This window comes from Bufo gargarizans, chromosome 2 (genome assembly GCF_014858855.1).
Source record: "Bufo gargarizans isolate SCDJY-AF-19 chromosome 2, ASM1485885v1, whole genome shotgun sequence".
Lineage (NCBI taxonomy): Eukaryota > Metazoa > Chordata > Amphibia > Anura > Bufonidae > Bufo > Bufo gargarizans.
Window position 1 is genome coordinate 311,688,801 of NC_058081.1, and position 21,478 is coordinate 311,710,278.

Sequence of the window (21,478 nt, forward strand, 5' to 3'; positions counted from 1 at the left end):
GTGCCTGTGCTATATGTTAAGAGAATCGATTGGAAGTTTTGCGAGGGAGGATTATGACAGGAAAACTTTTGTGTCTATCTCGACGAAGTCATTATAAATAATTTGTGAACCCTAAAGGATGACAATTCTTTCTTCCAGGCTGGTTGTCTACTCTCTATTTTAATTTTTTACCTATTTTCTCATAATATTTGTAATTCCACAGCAACGATTATCTAGTGGTGTTACAATGAATTTAAAGGGGTTTCCAGGACTCAAGAGGAAGTTTTTTTATTATTATTAATTTAATTATTATTATTGCCTTGCGCTAATTTTTTAAATTGGTCTATTTTAAAAATATGGAGCCCTTTTTTCTGTACAGGGCTGAGATGCGCTTGAAGCAGGATCAGAATTTTCTATCTGCTCCGTCAGGAAGCTCAACTGACGGCTCATTAGCTCTGCTCTCTGACATTATAAACACTCATTCTAGCTCAGTTCTTATCTTACTGATAAGAATGTGGCTTAAACAAGTGTTTATGAACTTTTAGTAATTAAGAGTTAGTAGATGACCGGCACAAAGTGAAAGTAAAAAGTACTATTCACACAGCTAGACAAACAGTTAACCCTTTGTGACAAAACAGCTCAATATTTTTTAATAAAGACCGATTGAAAAAAATATTTTTAGCATAAAATCATAAAAAAATTGTCTCAGAAGGTGTACATGCCTTTAACTATTGATGACATATCCTTAGGACAGTTCATCAACACCAGATCAGTGGAACTCTGCTTCCTGGTGCCAGCTGTTTTCTGATCTGCAGTGCATGAACCAGGCAGGCACCAGAACTATACAGTGACATACAGTAAACAGCTCTGTACCACTGCTCCCATTCAACAGAATTAGAGCAGCACTGCAGTAACCAGGCTTGGCCACTACACAGTGTTCAGCGCTGTTTAGTGTATGGTGCTGTGTAATTCTAGGGCCTGGTTCTGGCTTACCAGCTTATTAAAACAGCTGATCAGTGGGGGTGCAGGAAGTTAGACACTTGCCAATATTGTATTGATGACCTATCCTAAGAATAAATCAGTAGTTAAGTTCTGGAAACCCCTTTAAGCGAATGGATAGATTTTTAGCATATTTTTAAAGTTTTTATGTATAGAATTATTGCACTAATCTACTAATATGGTTAAAGGGGTTGTGTCACTTTAGCAAATGGCATTTATTATGTAGAGAAAGTTAATACAAGACACTTACTAATGTATTGTGATTGTCCATATTGCCTCCTGTTCTGGCTGGATTCATTTTTCAATCACATTATACACTGCTCATTTCCATGGTTATGACCACCCTGCAATCCACCTATAAAACGACCAATATGAGCCACAAACAAATGATACAAAACCTACAAACACATATGTTGTGTATGCCTAGGTTATTGAAAAACCCACTACAACCATGTTAATAATCCATTAAATCTTTATTGAGTCCATAATCATAAAAACATACAAAAGGAGTCCACACTACGGGTGAGAAGGAGGCCACACTGTAACTGGATGAGCGACATAAAAAAAAAAACTAAATTCAAGTACTGGTATGCAATCCATATTGTTTAAGTGCTTCATAAACAAATAACAAATCTCCACTGCTAAACTATGCAAATACTACCAAATGTATAAAAGTACATAACGTTATTGGAGGCTGCACCACTAAATAGTGTTACACCAAATAGCAGAGGAGAGGAGAATGGAAAAGGTACACAAAAGTACCAAGTGTAGCGTCTCAATACATGCCACAAAAGTGAATAAATACACCCATCCCAGTGTCCCTCACCTACCCAACGCGTTTCGCCAGATGGCTTCCCCTGACGAAGCCATCTGGCGAAACGCGTTGGATAGGTGAGGGACACTGGGAAGGGTGTATTCATTCACTTTTGTGGCATGTATTGATAAGCGACACTTGGTACTTTTGTGTACCTTTTCCATTCTCCTCTCCTCTGCTATTTGGTGTAACACTATTTAGTGGTGCAGCTATATTCTGGTGTGAATATAGGTTAAGTAGCTGCAAAGCTGCTTTATTTTTTAATCTTCATCTTTATTTACAGTTTAATTTGTAAAACTAATTTGTTCATGGCAAGCGGGACATACGGTAAAAAGATATCTTGCTGCCATAGCAAAAACATAGTGCTTCCATAGCAGTGCCTTCCCAAGGTGCACCCACAGCCAGAGTGTCTCCATAGCTTTCAACATTGGTACCATACAGTGCAACACAGGTTGTGCCTATGACATTGCATTACACAAAATTCTGAATGAAGATGGCCCCATTGGTTAGATAGGATGCTTGGCATTTCTGGGGTTCTTATATTCATATTTACACACAATCTCCATATTATACATTAGTGAAAAAAGTTTTTAAATTATACTTTAGGAACGACTTAGGGTCCATTCACACGTCCGTTGTTTATTTCCTGATCTGTTCTGTTTTTTGCGGAACAGATCTGGACCAGATCTGTACCCATTCATTTTCAATGGGTCCTGAAAAAAAATCAGACATTGTGCTGTCCGATTTTTTTCAGGACCCATTGAAAATGAATGGGTACAGATCTGTTCCGCAAAAAACAGAACAGATCAGGAAAGAAACAACGGACGTGTGAATGGACCCTTAATGTCTGTTTTAGTATATAATAATTGTATTCCTTGTGAAATGGCAGTTCTGGAACATTTATTCTTATGACTCTATAGGGGTCATTTATTAAGCTGAAATACACCTATATTTCAGTGCAACAGGTAGTTGAGCTTCAATCTGCGACTTCTCCCCGCTCACTTACCTAAATAGTGGGTGTGATGTGGGCAGGGAAGGGCACAGGCCGACAGGCATAGAAAAAGGTCTAAATGTAAGATAGCTAGGAAGCTGTCTTACATTTAGAACTGGTGGATGATCCACCGTGGTTATGGAGAGGTCGGCGCCTCTTAATAACTTCAGCAGAACAACCACCAGATTAGGGGTTTATTAAAGGGGTTGTCCGAGTTTATTAAAGGGGTTGTCCGAGTTATGAAAATATATATATATATACAGTACAGACCAAAAGTTTGGACACACCTTCTCATTCAAAGAGTTTTCTTTATTTTCATGACTATGAAAATTGTAGATTCACACTGAAGGCATCAAAACTACGAATTAACACACGTGGAATTATATACATAACAAAAAAGTGTGAAACAACTGAAAATATGTCATATTCTAGGTTCTTCAAAGTAGCCACAACAATTTCTGAGGTTTTCCTCATGAATATTTGTGGCCCTCTCCCTGCTCTGCTAAGGGAGTGAATACAAGTGCTGCCCTGAGTGACATGTCATCCTGCTGGGAGACTCAGCACCATGTTATATGTGTAGAACTACAAGTCCCAGCTGTACAATTACACTGCTGATACACACAGGATCTGTCCCCTACCTGTTCTTGTGCAATGCTCTGCAGAACTCCTCTGTGAGCTGCTGTGCCCAGCATTTGTCTCCTCACTGCCTGCAGCTACTCAGTAAAGCCTTTAGCACTGAGTCTGTGCTGCTGAATTTTTTTCTGAAGAATCCAGGCAAAGAGCATACAGCAGCAGACGGCCAGCACAGTGACGTCTAGTGTACAGACACATATCTGCTCTCTCAGGCTTGTGCATGAAACATCATCAGTGCAGGGAAATAAGCTGACATCACAGGTCATGTGACCCTCTGTGAAATCTGAGAAAGCAGCAACTGGAGATATAGTAGGTGAATTCTAAAGTCCTTACATTTTCCTAGTTAGAAACATACAAAGAACAAAAAAATAACTCAGACAACCCCTTTAAGACCGACATCTAAAATTCTAGCAGGAGTAAGAGATAACCGGCACAACATAGTCATGAGAAACGATTCTCTGGAATTGTTATTGCGTGGGGAAGAGAGGTCCTCCCTAACATTCTATTATATTTTACAGATGTGACATTGCTACTTTGCATATGGAAGTCATGACATCATTGGGATTTTGTAGTATATTAGTCATTATTATGTCTGTCCAGACCTTATTTATAGCAACCACTCGTGCACATAAGGGCAGGTCATTTACATCCAATGCTCGCTGTTTTGGAAGCAAATCTGTTGTCATAAGACAGTGTTAAATATTTATTTACATTGGTGATGTGAAACATCCTGGTTAATTCTTGCACTTGAGTTGCCTTGCATAACCTTTCCAGCAGATGCTGTCTGCACAAGGCCCCTTACTTTCCTTTTTGCATCCTATTATGAAATCTGACCTAACTTTCCAGATGTTTAAGGAAAAAAAAAGAAGACGCTTAAAACACATTGTTTAAAATAGCGAGTGTTTATGCAAATGCTGACAGCGGGGTGAGTTTAATACATATAAAGTATGCAAACAGACTCCTGTGTTCACTTAGTTTCCTCGTTGTTCAGTTGTTTTGTAGTCTTTCATTTTATAGAATATTTACAGTGAATAATTGCTAACTAATAGGATATAATGTCTGGATTATTGTGATGTTTAGGTAGCCTTATACCCTTCCACAACATCCATATGTGCATTTTATCTTTTCAGATACAAGGCTATGAACAGGTTTTTCAGAGCCCTGATATTAAAGGGGTTATCCGACCCCTGAATTACCCCCCCCCTTTATAGCATCACCCGCGATGCTAGAGAGGCTTGTTCCCGTCACCACCTGCCAATGGCTTCCCCTCCCCAACGCCGGATGTTTTCATCCATGCGACAGGGAGATGCAGCAGCGGCTGTGCCAGCATCAGAAGCGACGCAGGTGACGGGGAGCGAGGTAAGTACATTGTGTGTGAGGGGCCCAGGCATATGGGGGGGGGGGCATTTCAGGGGTCGGATAACACCTTTAATGACCTATACTCAGGAGTCACGATATCAATATCTGACCCATAATCAGCTGTTATTTGCAGCCGCCAGAACTACGATTTTGAACAGAGCCAGTAGCACAGTTCTGTTCAAAGCATAGTGGCCATGTTTGCTTACTGCTGTATATGCTTGAATGGCAGCTGAGCTGCAGTAACCTGGTATGGCCACTGCACTTTGAAGGTATCTGTGCTCCCAGCTCCACTCAAAGTGGTAGTTCTGGAGGTTACAGTGAACACCTGATCTATGGAGGTGCCTGGTGTCAGATCACCACCAATTGGATCTCCTTAGGATAGGTCATCTATATAGGATGATAATGCCCTGTGTGTCTGTGGTTACTTTCCTTTTATATCAACCCCTTTGTGCTGGTGGACCTTGAATATGCTTGTCTTTTTAGTGTCACTGGGGATTTTCAAACCTTGAGTCATAGAATTCCTCTATTCCCTCAAGGATTTGCTTCACTGGAGTTCCTTGTCTTTGTAGTTTTAGCTGGCTTCTTGAACCAGTTATTGTGCTCTGCCAATGGATGTTTTTGTATGACTGTGTGTAAAATACCTGGGGAGAAAGGTCATGGATTGACTCCTGTTTTTCAAGGAAATTGATCTCATTCATTTTAGCTAGAGTAATTTCATTCAGGAACTTTCTTAAACTTTTTAACCTTTTCATTACCTATTCACAAGCTGCTGCCTATTTGGATTTTTGAATCCTGAGTGCTTCCTATTGGATTTGTTTGTGACTAATCCTATGAATTACTTCTATAGTTCACCATTAGTTTTTAGTTTACAGGCTTCTACCCATCAGGTTTTCATCAGTCCCTTGAAGTAAGGAAAGCAGTCTAGAATTTCACATGTATTGGACCATTTGGCCATTCAAAAGGAATACCACTGGATATCCTTTTACCATCTTTGTGTTTAAAATGAGGTGAAATACAGGTTAAAACACAAAACTGGAATTGCAATGTTCTTATGTGGTTGGCTGTTATTTTAGATATTTCAGCTTTGGGGGTTTCGAAAAGCACTTCCTCAACAGTAGATTGCATACGGTTTTCCCAGGGAGTTTGATTTATTTCTATGTTTTATAGTGGCCTTTTGTGTTACTCCAGCTTCCTTATGGTGGTTTTGGACTTTTAAATAAGAATAACAAGTTATCAAGATATGCCATTTCTGGGACCCCCAGGGGAATGAAAGGCCCTTTGGAGTTTTACTAGCACTGCTATAGTCCACATGTTTCCAGTGCAGGTGGATGGGGGCAAAACCAGATACATTGCATGTTCCCAAGTGGCATTGTACCTGGTAAAACTGACCCCTTCCTGATCACATGTGGATGATGTAACCTAGTAATATGCCATCAGTTAGGATTGTGATTAATTATGTGATTATAACAGAAACATTTTAAAATACATTTATAGTTATTTGCTTAACCCTCCTCACAGAATAGTCTTGAGGTGTCCCACTGCTGTATTTTTTTTATCTCTTGCGGAAACAGGGCATTGGATATATTGAAACCCAACGTGACCAAACCTTCTTTTTTGTGACGTGTCATAAGGGAAGTGTTGAGTGGCCCTGTACACATTAGATTGTTGGCCAATCCTAATGAAATCGGCATATTTGGCCAAGTTTTATCTAATTGGAATGGCTGGTTTTAGGCTATGTTCATAGACATAGTTCATGTTAATAATGGAAACACATTGCTGAATTACCACCAGTGCCCTTTGACCCTATTGACTTAGAGTTAGGTCCGCCAGGCTCCATTGTGGTGTCTGTCATTTTTGCAGGAAGAATAGCACTGCATGCATCTCAATACTTCCATTTGTTATGTACATGCATGTACAATGTTATGTGGGATATCCCTAGCATAATGTAAGACAGCAAAGAAGAGTCTATGTATGTAATTTGGTGACCAGAAAACAGCATCAGCTATAAGGTGACTGTAATTGTAATATGTAATCTGATTTACAGTAGAACCTACTCTGTACAAGAAACATATGCTCTAACATTTGAGTTATTGTGGAAATGAAGAACATGTTGGAGCAGATTTGGAAGCATATGTATACAGATCCACTCTTATATGTTTGTCTCACTTCAGCAAATGGCATTTATCATGTAGACAAAGTTAGTACAAGGCACATACTAATGTATTGTGACTGTCCACATTGCCTCCTTTGCTGACTTGATACATTTTTCCATCACATTATACACTGCTTGTGTCAATAGTTATGACCACCCTGTGTTTGCACACTATACGAAAAAGTTCCGGCCCCTCTGGTGGCCAGGGCAGTGGCAGTTTGCATAGGCATGCAAGCCTCGTCACGTCAGGGCCAGTTTGTATCTGTACTGCAACAGTGGCCATAAACTCTGGAAATGAGATATGTATAATGCGATAGAAAAATGAATCAAACCAGCAAAGGAAGTAATATGGACAATCACAATACATTAGGAAGTGCCCTGTATTACCTTTGGCTACATGATACGTGCAATTTGCAGAAGACTGACCTTTTAAGAATAAAATAAATAAAACGCTAGATGCACTCTGTGCATTTTAACATTGCTGCAGGTAATATATTTTTTATGGACTAAACTGAGGGTTAGCGTTACTGGAGAGAACTTTACAATGCATTTGAGTCTTCAGACCCTTTCACTATTTTCACATTTTATTATGTTGTGGGCTTGTGCTAAAATAAAAAAAATTAAAGTTTTCCTCCATCAGTCTGCACTCAATACTGCATCATGAGAAAGTTAAAACAGAATTTTAGAATTTTGTGAAAATTTATTAAAAAGGAAAACTAAGATTTCTAATTGTCACGTTCCGGGGGCCCAAGGCAGACCTCCAGGACGTCTTGCAAACAGGACACAGGCAGATACAGACCAGGAAACCAACAGAATACTTTATTACACGTGTAATAAAGGAGCATGACAAATTATATGCAGGTTAGGCAATAGTGGTAGAACTACCACAGAACCAAGTGCACCGGCAGACCAGAGGCAAAACCTACGACGGCGAAGAGCCAGTGAGCCCCATTCTTCACAGAGCCCCTGGTGGTGGGGATGAACTTGGCCAAGGGCTCACTGGTCGCACTTCCAGGAAGATCCCAGTACACACGGCCCCTACCTGCAGAGAACCCAAACAAACACTGGACATTGAACAGAAGACAATACAAACAGGAACCAGCACACAAGCAGATGCCTGGACCCCAAGAGGACTGGAAGCATGGCGGTCTCAGGCAGAGCTGAACACCGACTAGAGATCCTTTCTCCGGAGAACCCAGGAGCCCTCTCATGAATGTAGGACATACACAAGACAGGAACAGAAGCAGGAAGGCACTGCCAGGCTAGACATGGAACAGGAAGAATCGGAAGCAGTAGGAACTGCCACGCTAGACATAGAACAGACAATGCTTTTACCAGGTGACACCACATAGAAGAGTAGATGACAAGACCCCCTGGGTCAGCAGCAAGGGGCTACACCCAGCAAGGCAAAAGACAGACTGACCCCAAGCCCTACAGCTCACAGGTAGAAATAGCTGCAACACAAGGGCACCTGATAAGCCACACCCAGGAACAGACCAGGGAATGTTAACCCCATCAGAACTAGGATAAACAAGAAGCACAGAACAAACTATACAGGCCACAGTTTACACACAAGGCCACAGCCAGCATGCATCGCAGAACCAGCATACATGGGAACACCCACAGCCAGTACACAAAGCGCATTCAGCCAGCCTGCATGGCACTGGTGAAAGGAACTAAAGAGATATGGACTTGGGAACCACAAACACAGGCCACAGTTTACAAACAAGGCCGCAGCCAGCATGCATTGCAGAACCAGCATACATGGGAACACCCACAGCCAGTACACAAACGCATGCAGCCAGCCTGCACGGCACCAGTGACAGGAACCACAGAGATGCAGACATGGGGATACACACATTTATAGGCATAGTTCACACAAGACACCACAGCCAGCACACAGCCCCAAGCAACCAGCATACACAGGAGTCAGCCTGCAGCCAGTACGCGAGAGGGCATGCAGCCAGCATGGCTACAACTGTCACAGTGAACCGCACCGTGATACAAATCACTTCAAATTTAGCTCTGGGGGCCTCCCATTTCTCTTGATCATCTTTCAGATGTTTTTACACCTCGATTGGAGTCCACCTGTCTAAATTCAGCTGATTGGACATGATTTGGAAAGATACATCCCTGTCTGTCACAGTGCAGTTCACTGAGACACTGTGTTGCCATGTAGGCTGCCTGCATCCTTGCGTACTGGCTGCGGTAGGTTCACTTTTATTTTGGTTGCTTGGGTGGTGCGTGCTGGCTGTGGCCTTTTATAGTGTGTGAGCTGTGTCTTGTGAATTATGTGCTCTCTGTTTCTTGTAGAGTTAATTCTTTTCTGAGCCTGTGTTTGATTACCAGGTGGTCAGGTGCTCTCATCACCCTGCTATTTAGACCTGTGTGCTGCATTCCTGGAAGTTCAGTCTGTCTCCAGGAATGCTGTGTGCAGGGTGCATGCTTCTGACCAGTGTGTTTGTTACTCTTCCCTGACTTGTATGGTCAGCCTGGTTATTTATCAATATGTTAATGTTCTAGTCTGTCTGGGAACACCAGACTACATGGGTTCCAGGCTATTTACTATGTTTCTATGTTGCTATGTCTCATTATATCCTATGTTACAATGTCAAAGTATGTTTTATGTTACTATGTCTTTGTATGACTGGATCGGTCTGTGTGTGTCATGCATCAGTTCCTCATGGGTTCCAGGCAATGTATTTATATAGTATGTATGTCCTTATCTGTCTTTGTACGCCATGCATCAGTTCTGCATGGGTTCCAGGTAATGTATCAAGGTCATTTGTTGATGTTCTTATCTGTCTATGTTCACCATTTTCCATGTATCCTGATTTGCATGGGTTGCTGGCTATGTAGCTCTGTGATCCTGTATCTTGGTCTTGTGTCTGAACAGTGTTCTATATTGTATGCCCAGATTGCTGGTACAGCTGCCATGTATACAGGGACCATCCCAGGAGGTAGCAGTCCAGTCACATCCCTGTGGTAAAGACCAGATCCCTGTATCGTGGTTAAATGGTGAAAACCAGGGGGGCACCGGAATAACGCTTTTAGGGTTTGGCAGTTGCGGTTCCTTCCAGGCCGGGTTCATTCTGATTGTTTTTTTTTGGTACTTTTGTTTAATAAAAATTTGTTTTAGCTTCTTTGGTGTTGTTTGTCTGTTCTGTGAACACTGGAGATGTTCAGGGGTTCTCCACTCGGTTGTGATATGTCAGGTGTTCTAGTGACCCCCGAACATGAGACCTGTCTATATAAGGTCTCACAGCTGACAATGCATATCAGAGCAATAAACATGAGAAAAAAATAACTGCCTGTAGAGCTCAGAGACAGGATTGTGTGAAGGCACAAATCCGGAGAAGAGTACAAAATTTTTTGCTGCACTGAACGTTCCAAAGAGCACAGTGGCTTCCTTAATTTTTAAATGGATGACATTTGGAACAACCAGGATTCTTCCCACAGTTGACCATCCCACCAGACTAAGTAATTGAGGTAGAAGGGCCTTGATAAGAGAGGTAACCAAGAACCCAATGGTCATTCTGCCAGAGTTCCAAGGTCATGTGTGCAGATGGTAGAAACTTCCAGAAGGTTAATCATCACTGCAGCACTCCACCAATGTGAGCTTTATGGCAGAGTGTCCAGAAGGAAGCATCTATACATTAAATTCCATTTGGAGTTTGCGAAAGAAAAACACCTAAAGGACTCTCAGACTATGAGAAACAAGATTCTCTGATCTGAAGAAACCAAGATAGAACTTTTTGGCCTCAATTCTAAGCATCATATCTTGAGGAAACCAGGTACTGCTCACACTTGCCCATGCCATCCCTACAGTGAACATGGTATTGGCAGCATCATGCTTTGTGAGTTTTTTTTCAGTGGCTGGGACATAGAGACTGGTCAGGGTTGAGAGAAACCTGAATGGAGCAAAGTACAGAGCTATTCTTAACCTGGGCATAAGGTTTTACCTTTCAACAAGACAATGACCCTCAGCACACAATTAGACAATACAACAGTGGCTTATGACTGTACAACGATCCCCTTCCAACCTGACTGAGCTTGAGAGGATCTGCAGAGAAGAATGGCAGAAAATCCTTAAAGCCAGGTATGCCTCCTTGTGGCATCATAACCAAGATGACTGGAGGATGTAATCAATGTCAAAAGGGCTTCACCTAAGTACTGGCCAAAGGGTCTGAGTACTTATGTCAATGCAAGATTTTATTTTCCTTTTCAATAAATTAGCAAAGATTATTCTGTTTTCACTTCGTCAGTATGGTGTATTGATTGGAGAATAATGAGGAAAAACTTGATTTTATTTTCCATTTTAGCACAAGGTCTCAACATAAAAAAATGTGAAAAAGTCAAAGGGTCTTAAGACTTTCCAAATGCATTGTAGATATACTTTATAAAATGAACACAAGTATGCATTCAACAGCTGATAAGGAGGGGCGCTGACTTGTCGTCCATGTATATACAGGCAGTTTTATGCCTTTGAAAGCTGAACGCATTATGATTGCATAATCTATATTTTGTTTAGAATAAACTGAAATATAAGAACCATGGGAAAGGAACAGAATCTGTTGTGTTTAGAGCATTTATGCTTAACATAACAAATTGCAGAAAAATGTTTATGGAAGTTGAATGATATCCTTGCACAGATCACATGTATTAGTCTGGTTTATGCTTTCTTACTTACCAGCTCAAAAGATTTGCCAGGGAAGGAATTGTGAGTTCTGCCACTAAGAATACAAGTTTTCAAAGTAATAACATGTGGTATAAACGCACACTTCCTAAACGCAGATAAGACAGGATCTTTCAGTCACAGGGACCAGGAGAGGACATGCCCATCAGCAGCAGATCCTAGATCCTGGTGTTTTAGACTGACTGTGCAGGGTTTAAGCCGGTTTTCTGGACTATAGCTACTGATTACCTATCCTTAGGATAGGTCAGTAGAATCTGATTGTTAGGGTTTTGACACACTAGTCCCAGTGACCAGCTGTTCCCTACAGCTGTTGGTGCTGAAACTACCACATTGAATGTACCCTGAAGCACATCTCTGTTCGAAGTGTAGTGGCTGTGCTGAGTTACTGCAGCTGAGCTGCAATAACCTAGTACTACCACTACACTTTGCAAAGGAGCTGTGCTTCTAGCTCCATTCAATGTGGTAGTTTCAGCATGGATGGCTGTTGGGAACAGCTGATCAGTGGGGTTGTTGGGTGCATATTTTGACTCTAGTTCACTAAAGCTTCATTTTTCAAGAATTGTAGGAAAATATACAAGTCACTGGCCTTTATGTGCCCTCTTGTTTCTGACCTCCTTTACTTTATATGGTACTTAATGCTAAGCTATATGTTATAGTATTGCTGTTATAGTTTTGCTCAACCAGCATTGTCCTTATGTTTTGGCCTGATATAAAAAGAAAAGAAAGAATGAAAGGATGATGGTGAATATAGATGTTGATTATATACTATTTCATTAATATGCTTGACATTTCTGATTTGTTTTGTTGTTTTTTTTTGTGCAGGATGGCCCTCATTTTTTGATGTTGTCAATCCAGAAGCAATAACGTTTACTGATGACTTTTCATATGGGGTGCACAGAGTAGAAACAAGTTGTAGTCAGGTCAGTATCTTTTTACTTCTATAGGGCCACTAACCATTATATTTGCATCATATTAAACTTAAACTTCACTCTGTAGTGGTATTTCCTAATAGCTTATGCCTCAACAATATAGAAATTTAGATATGCACATATGCACTTATTTTCAAACAAGTAAACCCAAAGCATAAAAGTAAAGACCAATGTCTTTATTAAACGTCACAAAACATACAAATAGCAATACTAGGAACGGCAAGCAGTAAGTCACAAAGTGCCAGCACATGAAGTTTGAAATGTTCACCTTGGACCACCCAAAACGATAAGACTTACTGTTGTTCCCGCTGTGTGCCTGCAAAGTGGTTATGCGATACATAGAGAGGTTCAACATGCATCTATCAAGGGGAGAAAAACAGAACTGGATCCCACATCCACAATGCTATGCTTAGATCTAATTAAACTCACTTTTCAGCGCAATATTACATTTACAGCCCCCTATACTGCATGCTGTACAAGAGGCATTAGTGTACATTTTGATCAAAAGGCATAAGCCCACTTACCACATTAAGGTAGCCTTTTAGAGTGGGACCTACTCTGACAAATAGGCGCAGCACAGTGCGGCGACACCGTGGCACTGCCCTAGTAGGCATACACCATGCAAGAACTGGGATACATAGAGAGGACTGGTCTTATTGTCCCTTCCGTTATCTTGGTGTGCTCAGGAGTCCTCTGTATGAATCATATAGCTTGTTTGCAAGCAAGCACTGGAGCAACAAAAATGTTAAAAGTCCAATTAATTCTTCATAATATACATATGTACACTGAACAAATACAGTATATAAACACAACGCTGTTGTGGTGGTGGGGGGAGGGGGGGGGGTCAGAAAACAAGTCAGTATCTGGTGTGGCCATCATTTGCCTCAGTGCAACACATCTCCGTCGCATAGTGTTGATCAGGTTGATTGTGACCTGTGGAATGTTGGTCCACTCCTCTTCAATAGCTGTGCAAAGTGGCAGAATATTGGAAGGAACAGGAACACGCTATCGTATATGCTGATCCAGAGCATCCCAAACATGCTTAATGGGTGACATGTGAAGTTGCAGAATATTGGCAGGAACAGGAACACGCTATCGTATACGCCGATCCAGAGCATCCCAAACATGCTCAATGGGTGGCATGTCCAGTGAGTCTGCTGGCCATGCAAGAACTGGGATGTTTTCAGCTTCCAGGAATTGTGTACAGATCCTTGCAATATGGGGCCGTGCATTATCATGCTGCAACATGTGATGGCACAACAATGGGCCTCAGGATCTCATCACGGTATCTATGTGCATTCAAAATACCATCAATAAAATGCACCTGTGTTCGTTGTCCATAACATAACCCCATACCATAAACCCACCGCCACCATGGGCCACTTTATCCACAACGTTCACGTCAGCAAACCGCTCACCCAAACGACGCCACACACGATGTCTGCCATCTACCCTGAACAGTGAAAAACGGAACTCCTCAGTGAACAGAACGCCTCCGAAACGTGTCAGACGCCATTGAATGTGAGCATTTGCACACTCGGTTACAACGATGAACTGCAGTCAGGTCCAGACCACGATGAGAATGACAAGTATGCAGATGATCTTTCCTTAGATGGTTTCTGACAGTTTGTGCAGAAATACTTTGGTAATGCAAACCAATTGTTGCTGCAGCTGTCCGGGTGGCTGATCTCAGACGATCATGGAGGTGAACATGCTGGATGTGGAGGTCCTGGGCTGATTTAGTTACACGTGGTCTGCAGTTGTGAGGCTGGTTGGATGTACTGCCAAATTCTCTGAAACACCTTTAGAGATGGCTTATGGTAGAGAAATGAACATTCATTACATGGGCAACAGCTCTGGTAGACATTCCTGCAGTCAGCATGCCAATTGCACGCTCTATCAAACATTGCAACATCTGTGGCATTGTGCTGTGTGATCAAACTGCACATTTCAGAGTGGTCTTTTATTGTGGGAAGTCTATGCAATATTCAAGCTGTGTAATCAGCACCTTGATATGCCACACCTGTGAGGTGGGATGGATTATCTCAGCAAAGGAGGAGTGCTCACTAAGGGCTCTTTCACACCTGCGTTCTTTTCTTCCGGCATAGAGTTCCGTCGTCGGGGCTCTATGCCGGAAGAATCCTGATCAGTTTTATCCTAATGCATTCTGAATGGAGTGAAATCCGTTCAGGATGCATCAGGATGTCTTCAGTTCAGGACCGGAACGTTTTTTGGCCGGAGAAAATACCGCAGCATGCTGCGCTTTTTGCTCCGGCCAGAAATCCTGAACACTTGCCGCAAGGCCGGATCCGGAATTAATGCCCATTGAAAGGCATTGATCCGGATCCGGCCTTAAGCTAAACGTCGTTGCGGCGCATTGCCGGATCCGACGTTTAGCTTTTTCTGAATGGTTACCATGGCTGCCGGGATGCTAAAGTCCTGGCAGCCATGGTAAAGTGTAGTGGGGAGCGGGGGAGCAGTATACTTACCATTCGTGCGACTCTCGGGGTGCTTCAGAGTGACGTCAGGGCGCCCCACGCGCATGGATGACATAATCGCATGGCACGTCATCCATGCGCATGGGGCGCTCTGACGTCATTCTGGAGCGCCCCGGGAGCCGCACGGACTGTAAGTATACCGCTCCCCCGCTCCCCACTACTACTATGGCAACCAGGACTTTAATAGCGTCCTGGCTGCCATAGTAACACTGAACGCATTTTGAAGACTTATCCGTCTTCAAATGCTTTCAGTTCACTTGCGTTTTTCCGGATCCGGCGTGTAATTCCGGCAAGTGGAGTACACGCCGGATCCGGACAACGCAAGTGTGAAAGAGGCCTAACACAGATTTAGACAGATTTGTGAACAATATTTGAGAGTAATAGGTCTTTTGTGTATGTAGAAAATGTTTCTACATAGCTTGCTGCTAATTCAAGTGCTGCTTGTCTAAGTGCATTGGAGATATTCAGGAGACTAACAGTCTAACTCAGAGTTTTTCCACTGTAGCAGAACGTCAGTGGTGTTTCTGGTGAATACTCAGACACTGTGTTTCAAAAGAGCAGAACGTCAGTGGTGTTTCTGGTGAATACTCAGACACTGTGTTTCAAAAGAGCAGAACGTCAGTGGTGTTTCTGGTGAATACTCAGACACTGTGTTTCAAAAGAGCAGAACGTCAGTGGTGTTTCTGGTGAATACTCAGACACTGTGTTTCAAAAGAGGTAAGGAATTTGCTAGACACAGTATCTCTATTGTCTGATTGCAAATGAGCATAGGCAAGTAAGGTGTTAATTTGCTGTTGGGGGAGGAGCCTTTGTGGGAGTGTGTGTATATATAGCCACACAGTATTAGCTTGCTGCTAATTCAAGTGCTGCTTGTCTAAGTGCATTGGAGATATTCAGGAGATACTCAGGAGGTAATCTGGAGGTGGATACAATCTAAACAAGTAAGATTTGTTTGTTTAAAATCTTTCCCCTCTTTACAATGGCAGACCTGGTTCTGTGCAGGAATTGTTATGCTTTTATTTCAGGTTCCACTCTTCAGAGGTTTGGATACTGTCTGATCTGTAGACAGCTCTCCATAATGCAGTAGGAAATTACCTTTTTGAAATATGAGATTTTTAAATTAACCACTAAACAAACTCAGGCTGAGAACATTGCAATGCCACTGCCACAGAGGCCCCCTAGAAATGGAAGATGGGTTACTGTAGGTTCTGGTAGACTGAGAGTTGTGGATAGAAGGCATGTCCCACAGTCTGTGGCTCTCCATAATTCATTTTCAGCACTTTCAGAGTGCAAGAGCAACATGGAGGATGGCTCAAGCACAGTGGGTGAGAAACAATCATCTCCCATGCCTAAAGTATGCAAGACTGCAGCCAAAGACAAAAAGGAGAAGGTGAGGATTGATAGTAAGCAGCTGTTGGTGGGCGATTCCATCATAAGAGATGTGAAGTTTGAGGAGAATGGTGTTGTGAGATGTCTCCCTGGTGCTACCGCTAGCAGGGATAGACGACGGATCCTAAATATTGTTAGGCAAGCAAAGCAGGAAAGGGAAGTGGATGTTATTCTCCATCTTGGGACAAACGATCTGGCATGCAATGAGGTTTCAAAGGTGAAGGAAGCTTTTCACACACTTGGAAAGGATATACGGGAGGTTGCATCAACTGTTTCATTCTCTGCAGTTTTGCCTGTGCAGAACCTTCAGCATGACAGGAAGATGCGCATTAAGGAATTCAATGTATGGCTTGGTGAATAGTGTCCGAACCAAGGGTTTGGCTTTGTGTCTCATGTTAGCTCTTGTTGGAATGGAAAAGAACTGTACAAGAAAGATGGTTTGCATCTTTCTTTCAAGGGAACGAATGTCCTCGGTGAACAGTTCCAAGTATTTGCTAAGAAGCATGTAAACTAGGAAAGGGGGGCAAAAGAGTGATAATCCAGCAGTCCGACTGCCCCCCGGAACAATGCCAGAAGAGGCCAGTAGCACAAAGGTTAAGAAATGACAAGCTCAGAGTCTTGTCTACAAATGCTCGCAGTCTAGGGAATAAGATCAATGAACTTGAGGCTATAATGGCATCTGAGAATATAGATGTAGTGGCTGTTACTGAGACGTGGTTCAAGGGGAGTAATGACTGGGATACATCAATACCAGGGTTCTCTCTATACAGGAAAGACAGAGTAGGCAAGAAGGGGGGGAGGGGTGGCCCTGTATGTAAAAAATAGCATAAAATCTAATTTGATACAAGTTAGTGAGAACAATTTGGAGTCAGTTTGGGTTACCTTGCAGCTTGATAATCATAAGGTAACTCGTGTAGGTGTGATATATAGACCACCTAGCCAAGTCAAAGAATTAGATGATCTACTAGTTGAGGAAATAGCTAAAATAATATTGAAGGGGGAAGTTATCATTATGGGAGACTTCAATCTTCCTGATGTAAACTGGAAAACCAAAATAGCTAGTTCTGCCAGGAGTGCAGATATTCTAAATTCCCTATTGGGATTATCTCTACAGCAAGTAGTGGAGGAGCCAACCCGGAAGGAGGCCATTTTAGATTTAGTATTCACAAATGGGAATTTGGTATCTGATATTACTGTAGGGGAAAGCTTGGGATCTAGTGATCACCAGTCAGTGTGGTTTACTATAAGTACAGTGACTGAGTCACACCACACAAAAACAAAAGTTTTAGATTTTAGAAAAACTGACTTTTCTAAAATTAGATTAGTGGTACACGAGTCCCTATCAGACTGGAACAGTTTCATTGGAGTCCAGGAGAAATGGGACTACTTAAAAGTGGCACTATTGAAGGCAACAGAAAATTGCATTAGGCTTGTCAGTAAAAGCAAAAAAAGGAAGAGACCACTGTGGTACTCAGCAGAAGTGGCCAAAATCATTAAAAACAAAAAGATAGCATTTAGGAATTATAAAAAAAAAAAAAAAATGAGGATGACAGCCAAATTTATAAGATTAGGCAGAGAGAGGCCAAACAAGTTATAAGAGCTTCTAAAGCACAGGCAGAAGAGAAATTAGCTCAGTCAGGGAAAAAAGGCGATAAGGCATTCTTCAGATACATAAATGAAAAAAGGAAACTAAAACAAGGAATTACCAAATTAAAAACTAAAGAAGGAAGGTATATGGAAGAAGATAAAGAACTAGCAGACTGCCTCAATGAATACTTCTGTTCAGTTTTTACAAAGGAAAATGAAGGAGAAGGACCTCAGTTAGGAAAGAAGACTAATGAATCTTTTGTGGCATGTGTCTTTACAGAGGAAGAGGTTCTAAGTCAACTGTCTAAAATTAATACAAATAAGTCACAGGGGCCTGATGGGATACACCCAAAGCTATTAAAAGAGCTCAGCGGTGAACTAGCAAAACCATTAACAGATTTATTTAACCAATCACTGGCAACAGGAGTCGTCCCAGAAGATTGGAAATTAGCAAATGTTGTGCCCATTCACAAGAAAGGTAGTAAGGAGGAATCGGGCAACTATAGGCCAGTAAGCCTGACATCAATAGTGGGGAAATTAATGGAAACCATACTTAAAGGGGTTATCCCACTTTGCGTTTTTAAACTTACCTGCTGCCACCGCGCGTTCACTTCCTGGATTCTGGCTGGGGGTGGGCTTCATCTTGATTGAAGTCTTCTCCCGGCCGTGCCGCGCGCTGGACTGAACGCGCATGCCGCCGCGCATGCGCAATGGTGACTTGTACGCAGCTCTGTACTATTCTGGCCGGGAAGAAGTCACCGTCGCGCATGCGCGGCAGCGTGCGCGTTCAGGACAGCGAGCGGACCGTCCGGGAGAAAAGGAGTCTTCTGGGCAAGCGCGACAATCGGGATTTTGGAGAAGAGCGGTGGTCGTAACCAGGGGTCGTAACCAGGGGAGACCGAGTCCGAGTCACAACAATAAGGTAAGTGGGGGTGAATTTTATCCTAATCGGTGGGAATTTGTTAATAAAGTATATTTACAAAAATGATCACTGTCAAATCATTAACAGATTTAACAGTGATCATTATGATGGGATAACCCCTTTAAGGAGAGGATTGTGGACCATCTAAAATCCCATGGATTGAAAGATGAAAAACAGCATGGGTTTACTTCAGGGAGATCATGTCAAACTAATCTTATTGATTGGGTGACTAAAATAATAGATGGAGGAGGTGCAGTAGACATCGCTTATCTAGACTTTAGTAAGGCTTTTGATACTGTCCCACATAGAAGGCTTATCAATAAAGTGCATTCATTGGGCTTGGACTCCCATATTGTTGAATGGATTAGGCAGTGGCTGAGGGACAGACAACAGAGGGTTGAAGTCAATGTAGTATATTCAGACCAAGGTCTTTTTACCAGTGGGGTACCTCAGGGATCTGTTCTGGGACCCATATTGTTTAATATCTTTATCAGCGAAATTGCAGAAGGCCTCAATGGTAAGGTGTGTCTTTTTGCTGATGATACAAAGATTTGTAACAGGGTTGATGTTCCTGGAGGAATACACCAAATGGAAAAGGACTTAGGAAAACTAGAGGAATGGTCAAAAATCTGGCAACTAAAATTTAATGTTGATAAGTGCAAGATAATGCACCTGGGACGTAAAAACCCAAGAGCAGAATATAAAATCAGTGATACAGTCCTAACCTCAGTATCTGAGGAAAGGGATTTAGGGATCATTATTTCAGAAGACTTAAAGGTAGGCAGACAATGTCTCAGAGCAGCAGGAAATGCTAGCAGAATGCTTGGGTGTATAGCAAGAGGAATTACCAGTAGAAAGAGGGAGGTGCTCATGCCGCTCTACAGAGCACTAGTGAGACCTCATTTGGAGTATCGTGCTCAGTACTGGAGACCATATCTCCAGAAGGATATTGATACTTTGGAGAGAGTTCAGAGAAGAGCTACTAAACTGGTACATGGATTGCAGGATAAAAGTTACCAGGAAAGATTAAAGGAACTTAACATGTATAGCTTGGAAGAAAGACGAGACAGAGGGGATATGATAGAAACTTTTAAATACATAAAGGGAATCAACAAGGTAAAAGAGGAAAGAATATTTAAAAGAAGAAAAACTGCTACAAGAGGACATAGTTTTAAATTAGAGGGGCAAAGGTTTAAAAGTAATATCAGGAAGTATTACTTTACTGAGAGAGTAGTGGATGCATGGAATAGCCTTCCTGCAGAAGTGGCAGCTGCAAATACAGTGAAGGAGTTTAAGCATGCATGGGATAGGCATAAGGCCATCCTTCATATAAGATAGGGCCAGGGGCTATCCATAGTATTTAGTATATTGGGCAGACTAGATGGGCCAAATGGTTCTTATCTGCCGGCACATTCTTTGTTTCTATGCTTCAGATCTTTGAGTTCAGCTCATGCAAAATGGGAGCAAATCCTAAAGTGTTGCATTTCTATTTTTGTTCAGTGTATTAAAATTGTGTTACAGACTGTGTTAGAGTGTGGGATGAAGAAAGCTTGTACTATACCTGCAGATTCATTCCAGTGAATTGCTACAAGAATGAGCCTGCTTCTACTCAGTTCCTTTGAAGCAGGCTTGTCCTTGTAGCCAGTTGCTAAGGCATTTTCTGCCTTTGAGATGTCTACCACTCACAGTGGCAAATTTTTAACAAACTGTATTTTTATGGCAGTGGGTGTTGAACCATTGTGCCAATCCAACTGGTTTGAATTTTGGTTTTAACATATATGGGAAACGGTAACAAGGTCAGGGCAAGCAGTATGGGTTACAATGATAAATCAGGCACAGGTCAGACAGCAGATAATTAGAGTCAGGAAATGGACAGAGGTCAGTACACAAGCAGACAACAAAACAGAACACCTTTGTAGGGAACCAACAAAGCAAAGAACCTTATTGTTCACTGGGGAACGTGCCTAAAACATAAACAGGTTGCCAGCCATTGGCTGGTGAAGATTAAGGTGTGCATTCTGCCCTTTAACCCCGGGCCTGTTTTCACCTTCCTGCCCAGGTCATTTTTTGCAAATCTGACATGTGTCACTTTATGTGGTGATAACTTTAAAAATCTTTGACTTATCCAGGCCATTCTGAGATTGTTTTTTCATCACATATTGTACTTCATGACACTGGTAAAATGTAAAGTAAAAAATAAAAAAATACCAAATTTGCCAAAAGTTTCAATTTCTCTACTTCTATAATACATAGTAATACCTATAAAAATAGTTATTACTTTACATTTCCCATATGTCTACTTCATGTTTGGATCATTTTGGGAATGACATTTTATTTTTTGGGGATGTTACAAGGCTTAGAAGTTTAGAAGCAAATCTTGAAATTTTTCTGAAATTTTTCTGAAATTTTTAAAAACCCACTTTTCAAGGACCAGTTCAGGTCTGAAGTCACTTTGTGAGGCCTACATAATAGAAACCACCCAAATCACCCCATTAGGTGTTCCACAAGAATTAATGGAAAATAGAGATAC

General features: G+C 41.8%; 1 protein-coding gene across 1 annotated transcript in view; it reads left to right on the forward strand.

Annotated features, from left to right (window-relative positions):
- MSRB3 (methionine sulfoxide reductase B3) overlaps positions 1 to 21,478 on the forward strand; it is a 171,468-nt gene that overhangs the window by 142,164 nt on the left and 7,826 nt on the right. Inside the window, exon 6 of the mRNA XM_044277192.1 lies at positions 12,446 to 12,543. Coding sequence (XP_044133127.1) covers positions 12,446 to 12,543 — 98 coding nt within the window. The remainder of the gene's footprint in view (positions 1 to 12,445; positions 12,544 to 21,478) is intronic.